Source organism: Cannabis sativa, chromosome 3 (assembly GCF_029168945.1).
Source record: "Cannabis sativa cultivar Pink pepper isolate KNU-18-1 chromosome 3, ASM2916894v1, whole genome shotgun sequence".
In the NCBI taxonomy this organism is placed as follows: Eukaryota; Viridiplantae; Streptophyta; class Magnoliopsida; order Rosales; family Cannabaceae; genus Cannabis; species Cannabis sativa.
The window spans coordinates 10,565,464-10,574,586 of NC_083603.1; the positions used below are offsets into that span (position 1 = coordinate 10,565,464).

At 32.7% G+C, this 9,123-nt stretch overlaps 1 protein-coding gene across 1 annotated transcript; it reads left to right on the top strand.

Moving 5' to 3' along the window:
* Positions 1-615: 615 nt before the first annotated feature.
* On the top strand, positions 616-8,370 carry LOC115702281 (pleiotropic drug resistance protein 2). The gene is made up of 20 exons (XM_030629729.2): positions 616-1,219; positions 1,339-1,459; positions 1,923-2,011; positions 2,141-2,225; positions 2,316-2,606; positions 2,702-2,792; positions 2,874-3,774; positions 3,870-4,030; positions 4,148-4,251; positions 4,373-4,538; positions 4,631-4,702; positions 4,848-4,969; positions 5,057-5,389; positions 5,489-5,779; positions 5,867-5,950; positions 6,034-6,167; positions 6,415-6,642; positions 6,717-6,888; positions 7,576-7,830; positions 7,916-8,370. The coding sequence occupies exons 1-20, from the start codon at positions 1,101-1,103 to the stop codon at positions 8,186-8,188; spliced, it is 4,092 nt and encodes a 1,363-aa protein (XP_030485589.2). The 5' UTR covers positions 616-1,100; the 3' UTR covers positions 8,189-8,370.
* The last annotated feature ends 753 nt before the right edge of the window (positions 8,371-9,123 follow it).

Here is a 9,123-nt window from a genome sequence, read left to right on the forward strand (position 1 = left end):
TTACACTAATAGTGTTATAATAACACCTTATACTGATACTAAACAATGTCTTATAATAACTTTTCTCATAAAAATATAATTCTATTTGGAGAAAAAACTAAAAAATAATATATAAAATTTGTAGGCACCGTAATGACAATGCTAGCTCTTTTATATTTGATTTATAATTTATGTATTTATAGTCAGTAGTTGTTATCAATTTTATTTGAATGGTTATCACAGGGATGGATTCCACCGCTATTATTATCTCTTCTTCTTGGTTTTAATTAATATACTGGTCTTGTGTTTTGACCCCAAGCAAAGCTAGCCTAATATAACATATATTGTTTAGAGTATTGTTAGGGGCAGTGAGTGGCGTGGCCGTGGCCGTGGGAGAAATATACATTATGGGGGGGCAAATTGTAAGAAAAATATAATTTGTGGGACAAATTACAAATAATTTGATATAGTTTTTTTACCAATTTAATATGAAGAAAAATATATATAATTTTTTTAGTTGGGAGGGCTATAGCCTCCTCCCTACCTTTGTAAGTACTAGCTGTGTCAGTGGTGAGTGGTCAGCGGTTTGTAAAATTGTGGAACTGATCAATAATATGAACCAATAACAGCATATCACTATGTAGTACTTTTCACCTTATCCTAAGCATATATGTTAAAGCCACACCGTTCATATAAATGTAATTACTTAATTAAAGTATGCATCTAGAAAGATAGCAACTTCGGACCTAAACATTTATATCTATATATGTTCCTGTAAGAAATCTATATAATATATATATTGTGTTGCTGCCATACATTAATTATAATTATTATGTAAATATGATCATTTTCTCACTTTAGATACACCGAATTAACATATTTGGGCAAATCGAGAAGTCATCAACCGTAAGTAGTATAACGTAATATAATAATATATCTGGACTAGAGTCCACAAGAAGTGTACAATAAGAAAAAAAAAAGTGTATATATATGTACATATATATACATATGTAATTAAATTACTTTGTATATATGAATTGAAGTGTTCAGACCAGCGTTGTAGCCGGAGGTGGCTACAATTTCGTATTTGCAATCGAAGCGACGTCGTTTTATGGTGAGATATGGACGTGGCTAAGATTGACATGCAGAATAAGAAGCAGCAGCTAAAGGAGAACATACTAAAGCTAGTTGAGAAAGATAATGAGAGTTTTCTTCGGAGACTCAGGGACAGAATTAATAGGTTTTCATCTTTTGCTTTATGTTCCTTCTCTACTTTTTTTTTTTTTTTTTTGCTTATGTATATAAATATATTATATATATAATGTTTGTTATTAAATTTGGTTTATAAACTTTTTGTAGGGTGGGAATTGAGATTCCAAAGATTGAAGTTAGATATGAAGATTTATCAGTTGAAGGAGATGTCCATGTTGGGAGCAGAGCTATTCCAACTCTACTTAATGCTACCTTGAACACCATCGAGGTGCCAAAGCTTGAATGGGCTACTAAGAAAGTAGAGAAATTTTAATGATATTGATAGAGAAACGCTAAAAAGCACCCAGAGCGTGTTAGAGAGTCCTACATTTAGTTGAAACTTAATACCATTTATAAGATGCATAGACTACTTCTCTCATTTATAATTAATTTTGAGATGAAACTTCATGTACCTTACCATACACTCACCTATTCTACTACTTTAACCATTTATATTTTGAATTAATTTAATTTGAATTATATAAAATCTGCTATTTAATTATGCTAATGATAATATAACAACATTTTAATGCTTATTTTATATTTATATTTATATTTATAGTATCCTTCTACTTGAGAAACTTTTTTAATGCAAAAAACAAGTTGTGATTATATTTTGTTATGTATATTGTTCATATGAAAAAGGCATCCATAATGATCAAAAAAGTTGTTTTGGTATCTATTTTGTATAGGGTGTGCTGGGAATGGTTCAAATAGCTCCATCAAAGAAGAGAAAACTTCAGATACTCAAAGATGTCAGTGGAATCATTAGACCCTCAAGGTGTAAATCATTACAAATCTATTATGATTTCTATCTACAATTCTCTGGTTTTAATAACAGTGTCGTTTTTCACTCCAACACTAGTTTTTTGTTGGTGTGTCGTTTATTGTTTACAATAATGATTTGTAGGATGACTCTACTTTTGGGGCCTCCAAGTGCTGGGAAAACAACTTTGCTGAAGGCAATTGCAGGGAAACTTGATCAAAATTTAAGGGTGTGTTTGGTTTTTCCCATTAGTATCATCTTTCATAATTTTTTTAAAGTGTGTTTTTTCAGTAACTATATAGTTTTGTATCTTAATCAGGTATCTGGGAAAGTGACCTATTGTGGACATGAATTCAATGAATTTGTTCCACAAAGAACATGTGCTTACATTAGTCAACATGACCTTCACTTTGGAGAGATGACAGTAAGAGAGACACTCGATTTTTCGGGGCGGTTTTTAGGTGTCGGTTCGAGGTATGAAATACTAGAACAACTTTCCAAAAGGGAAAAAGAAGCAGGAATTGAGCCAGATATTGAGATTGACACATTCATGAAGGCCACAGCTGTGTCAGGCCAAGAGACTAGTTTAATTACAGATTATATTCTCAAGGCTAGCCTTTATTATCTAATTAATATTGATTACATCTTTGTTATCGTTGTTTACTTATTTAGAAACTTTTTTGACAAAAATATTTACCAAAACAGATTCTTGGATTGGAGATTTGTGCTGATACCATAGTTGGTGATGTAATGAGAAGAGGTATCTCTGGTGGTCAGAAAAAGCGAGTGACAATAGGTATGTTAATTCAGCAAAAACTAATATATGAAATTAATTAGTATAATTGTCTTAGCTAAAAATATTATGAGTTGATAACAGGAGAGATGTTGGTAGGACCAGCCAAGGTTTTTGCAATGGATGAAATTTCAACTGGACTAGACAGTACCACCACTTATCAAATATGTAACTACATGAGACAAATGGTTCATATTTCAGATTTAACAATGGTCATCTCTCTTCTACAGCCAGCACCAGAGACATATGAGCTTTTTGATGACATTATATTACTTTCAGAAGGTCAAGTAGTGTACCAAGGTCCAAGAGAGAATGTACTAGAGTTTTTTGAGTACATGGGATTCAAATGCCCGGATAGGAAAGGAGTTGCTGATTTTCTCCAAGAAGTAACTTCCAAGAAAGATCAAGAGCAGTACTGGTTCAAAACTGAGCAACCATACATATTCATTTCGGTTTCTGAGTTCTCAGACTCCTTTAAGTCTTTCCATATTGGACAACAACTCTTAAATGATCTTAAGGTCCCATATGATAAGTCTAAAGCACCAAAAACTGCATTAACAACAAACAAGTATGGAATATCAAATTGGGAACTTTTCAAAGCTTGTTTTTCAAGAGAATGGTTGTTAATGAAGCATAATTATTTTATTTACGCATTCAAGATTGCGCAGATAACAATCATGTCGATTATTGCTTTGACTGTGTTCTTTAGGACTGAAATGCCAGTTGGTACTTTACAAGATGGAGAAAAGTTTCTTGGAACACTCTATTTTAGTCTACTTAATGTAATGTTTAATGGGTTGGTGGAGATGGCATTAACTGTTATGAGACTTCCTGTTTTTTATAAGCAAAGGGATTTCTTATTTTACCCTGCTTGGGCATTTGCCTTACCTATTTTGGTTCTAAGGATTCCTCTGTCATTTGTAGAATCAGCAGTTTGGATCATTCTAACATACTACACAATAGGATATGCCCCAGATGCTAGCAGGTAAATAAATCGGTGTGCTAATTTAGATTCAACTGATATCATGCTTTTTACTAATACTATTATAATTTGGAGACTGATACAATGTGTTGCTTCAGATTTTTTAAACAGTTCTTGGTACTCTTTGCCATACATCACACAGCTTTATCACTCTTTCGCTTTGTTGCTTCAATCGGAAGAACACAAATTGTCTCAAACACACTTGGAATTTTCACATTTTTAATCCTTGTACTTCTAGGAGGGATTATTATTGACAAAAGTTAGTAACTTAAAACTCTAATGTTTAAGCTATAACATTTTTTTAAATGTTATTAAGTTGTATTCATAACATTTTGATCTCTAACCATTTTTCTCCCTTTCCTCATTTATGCTATAGATGACCTTGAGCATTGGATATCATGGGGTTACTATATTTCTATCATAACTTATGGACTAAATGCCATAGTCATAAATGAATTTCTTGATGACAGATGGAGTGTGGTAAGATCTAAACATCAGTGACACTTAAATTGTTATCATTCATGAAAGATTTTACCAACTCAATTATTTGAAATTCATGTATGACTTAGGCCTCTAATTGTGTTCTTATACTTTCTTATAGCCAAATCAAGATCCCAAAATTAGTGAGCTTACAGTTGGGAAAGCCATCCTCAAGGCCAGAGGCATCCCTGCTGAAGAAAATGAATTTTGGGTTTGCATTGGAGCACTTTTTGGATTTTCTCTTCTTTTCAACATCTTAGTAATTGCAGCTTTGACTTATCTGAATCGTAAGCTATTTTTAAGAACTATTTTCTAACTATAGGTTTCATATTATGGTAGTGATTTTACAAAGTTATCAAAATCTTTTGTAATATATCAGCTACAGGAGATTCTAAAGCTGTTGTTCCAAATGAAGAAAGTGAGAAAAGAGAAATGGAGTCATTTCATAGAGGTTAGAGTTTTTCTTATATTGTTTACTATTTTTTTTGTAAGTCAACTAATTAAAGCAATGAAATTGTTAACCAAAAAGAATTCTATTACTCTTTTTAGTGCTTACCTTTTTCTTTTATGACTATGTAAATGATTTGATATGACAGAGAACGGTTCTTCAAAAGATGTTAGCTCTAACAAAGATGAAGAAAAGAGAGGAATGGTTTTACCTTTCCAACCGCTTTCGATCGCCTTTAACCATATCAACTACTTTGTTGACATGCCTACTGTGAGCAAATTCAACACATTGTTCACAGTCCTGCATAAGTTTCCTTTGAAATGAAGATTGATTAACATATTTTGTGTATCTTATTAGGAAATGAAGAGTAAAAAATATGAAGGAGATCGTCTTCAGTTGTTACGCGAAGTTAGTGGCGCTTTTAGACCGGGGATACTAACAGCAATAGTTGGTGTTAGTGGTGCTGGAAAGACCACTCTTATGGATGTCTTAGCAGGAAGAAAAACAGGAGGATACATAGAAGGAACCATCAGCATTTCTGGTTATCCAAAGAACCAATCGACATTTGCTCGAATTAGTGGTTATTGTGAACAAAATGACATTCATTCACCAAATGTCACAGTCTATGAATCTCTACTCTATTCAGCATGGCTTCGCCTTTCTTCGAATGTCAATACAGAATCAAGAAAGGTTAAAGGCTTATAGTCATTTGCTATGCTACTTCACAGTTCAATATCTTTGAATCATGCTAAGTATGATAAAAATTACATGTAAATTGTTCATATACAGATGTTTGTTGATGAAATTATGGATTTGGTAGAGCTAAATCCAATAAGAGATGCTTTAGTTGGCCTTCCAAACATTAATGGTCTTTCAACTGAACAAAGGAAAAGGCTAACAATAGCTGTGGAATTGGTTGCTAACCCATCCATCATCTTCATGGATGAACCAACATCTGGTCTTGATGCTAGAGCAGCTGCCATTGTCATGCGAACGGTTAGAAACACCGTCGACACAGGTAGAACTGTTGTTTGTACTATTCATCAGCCAAGTATAGACATTTTTGAAGCTTTTGATGAGGTATAAGAAAATGGTTCCATTCTTTGTTTTAGTCTAATGTTGTGTTTTCCTTTTTATATTTACCACTTGTTTGTGTTGTTGTTGCAGTTACTACTGATGAAATTAGGAGGACATGTGATTTATGCTGGACCACTTGGTAGCCATTCTCATAAGCTCATTGAATTCTTTGAAGTGAGTATTATATTAATATTGAAGAAAATGATCTTTTTCTTACATTGAAAAATAGACTAATTAATAACTAATATTTATAATAGGCTATTCCAAAGATTCCCAAGATTAAGGATGGTTATAATCCTGCTACATGGATGCTTGAAATCACTGATCCATATTTTGAGGCTCAAATTAATGTTGATTTTGCTGAAATCTATGCCAAATCCTCACTTTACCAGTAAGTTTGATTTGGTTTTAAAGTACCTATAAAAATCACTTAAGCTAATTAGTACTTATTGTTATAAGAAACTTAAAGTCACTACAATTAGTGAGACATTTTTCTCTTCACTTATTAACTTTCATTCTCAAGCCACATCAATCATATTGTGAATCAAAAAAGTTGTCAAGATACTTTTTTGTTTCCCTTCTTAAGGTTTCTTTTTTTTCATCTCAAGATTGTTGTGTTTTCTCTTGACTCACTTTAGGAGAAACCAAGAGCTAATCAACGAGCTTAGTACTCCAACACTGGGCTCGGACGACCTTCACTTCCCTACCAAATACTCACAACCATTTCTTGTTCAATGCAAAGCTTGTTTTTGGAAACAACACTGGTCTTATTGGAGAAACCCTGAATACAATGCCATCCGGTTCTTTAGTACCACAATCATTGGTGCTATATTTGGTATTGTCTTTTGGAACAAGGGACAACAAATGTAAGTTAATCTTTCTTTTATTTATTATGTTAGAGAACTTCAAAATTATTAAACAAAAACAAATCTCATAACAGGACCAAACAACAAGATGTGATGAACATTTTAGGAGGCATGTTTCTTGCTGTACTTTTTCTTGGAGGTAACAATGCTAATGCAGTGCAGCCTATAGTTTCCATTGAAAGAACAGTTTCCTACCGCGAAAGAGCTGCAGGAATGTATTCAGCTGTGCCTTATGCATTTGCTCAGGTAAATTCAAAGATTTTCCTTAGTTCTAAATTAGTATCATATTCATTGTTAAAATGTGGAAGTGTATGGTTAAGGTAGTAGAATAGGTGAGTGTATAGTAAAGTGCATGAGATTTCATCTCAAAATTAATTGGCAATGAGAGGAGTAGCTCATACATCTTATTTATTTTCAACACATTATCAATGTGAGACTCTTTAATATTCCCCTCAAGATGGTAGCTATTTTTTTTTTTTTTGGCTCACCAATCCTGCACTACTTGATTACAAGTGGCTATTTTGGCTCACTATCCCCGAATCACAAGCGGCTCTTTTGGCTATCTTTTTAGACCAGTTTTTTGGATTCGGATCGGTTACTCGTTAGAGTTTAATTTGGCTCTAATACCATGTTAAAATGTGAAAGTGTATGGTTAAGGTAGTAGAATAGGTGAGTGTATGGTGAGGTGCATGAGGTTCCATCTCAAAATTAATTGGCAATGAGAGAATTAGCTCATACATCTTATTTATTTTTAACATATTATCAATTTAGAACTCTCTAACATTCATAGTTCTAGCAAATACATGTCAAGAATGAGGAAGTGTTAATGGAAATGGAATAGATAGAATAACATTATAAAACTAATAAGTTTATTCATTATTCTAAATTGTTGAACTTCTTTATTAAATTTTTTTTTTCTTTCTTTCTTGGCAGGTGGCCATTGAGACAATCTACACAGTAATACAATCATTTGTATTTTCAATTATACTCTTCTCTGTGCTACGTTTTGAATGGACAGCAGGAAAGTTCATGTGGCTCTACTACTACATAACAATGTGCTTCACCTATTTCACCATGTGTGGAATGATGGTTACTGCATTGACTCCAGGGATTGAGGTTGCTGCCATTGTCATGTCCTTCATCTTGAGTTTTTGGAACTTGTTTGCTGGATTTTTCCTTACTAGAATGGTATGTATACATACAAAAAAAATATATTTAAAAGTTTAACTTAGTGCAAATTTATTAACACACTTTTTTATTACTGATGTTGTAGCAAATTCCTATATGGTGGAGGTGGTACTATTGGGCTTCTCCAGTAGCTTGGACAGTATATGGCTTAGTAACATCTCAATTGGGTGATAAAGATATTGAGATTGAGGTCTATGGATTTAGTACTGGTATTCAATTGAAGATGTTTCTTAAGGAAAGTTTGGGTTTTGACTATGATTTTCTTCCAGTTGTTGGCATTGTTCATCTAGCTTGGGTTTTACTCTTCTTCTTCGTATTTGCTTATGGCATCAAGTATCTCAATTTTCAAAAAAGATAGTTAAGCTATATTACCATTGTAGTAGAACAAAATCTTCATACAACTATACTGGTGTTGTTATAAGACATATTAAGGAAAATGAAATATATCATGAAAGTCATGATACTATATGACAAATCGATACGGATATAATTTAATTAATATTAAATTATGTAAGTTAAATTAATGGGTTTTTTTTTTTTACAATTCAAAACAGTTTTTTTTTTTTTTATTTTGTATTTTTACAGAATTCTATACAAAAATCCCTATAGCAATTAACGGTGTAACTTAAATCGCAACCAAAATCCGTATAGCAACTCACATAGAAATCACAGTAGAAACTACCGGAACAACTAAAACTATAAATTTTAAACAAAAAATAAAAATTAATATATGAGATAACTTTCTTAAATTAAAATATATAAAAACTAAATATGAAATTATACCAATTATGTTGTTACAGATTCATTTATTTACCCTTAAGTTGAATAACACCACTCATAGGGTTTGACAAAACATCAAATACAACAAAGATTAAGACTAAAGAACATAAAGACAGTTACAAAGACAGTTACAACTCAAACAGTTACAAATATTACTTTAGGGCTCTGCCCTACATCAGAATCACAGATCATTATCTTTTATATAAGAATATTAGGGTTGCATTTAAATTGGACTGCATTTCTCTTAGTGGGCCGAAATAAACAAAGAGTGAAAAAGTGCTGATTGGAGAGAGAACCTTGTTTTCTTTGGGTTGCTTTCTCTTGCTGGGTCGGTCCAATCTTGTAAAAAAGGAGAGTCATTGATTGACTCTTGTCTTGACCGTAGCATTGAATAGCAAAGGGTGAGAAGGCTTTGATTGGAGAGAGAAACTCTCTTGGGCTCATTCTATATTGGGCCGAACCTTTGTGGTTCCTTTGATGGGAATTGGATTCTTGTGACGCTCTTGCTATTGG

Excerpts from the sequence above, each read along its gene's own strand:
- LOC115702281 (XM_030629729.2), top strand. The coding sequence starts at position 1,101 with ATGGACGTGGCTAAGATTGACATGCAGAATAAGAAGCAGCAGCTAAAG. Across the intron at positions 2,012-2,140 it reads GGAATCATTAGACCCTCAAG|GATGACTCTACTTTTGGGGC; the intron begins GTGTAAATCATT and ends AATGATTTGTAG. Across the intron at positions 5,951-6,033 it reads AGCTCATTGAATTCTTTGAA|GCTATTCCAAAGATTCCCAA; the intron begins GTGAGTATTATA and ends TATTTATAATAG.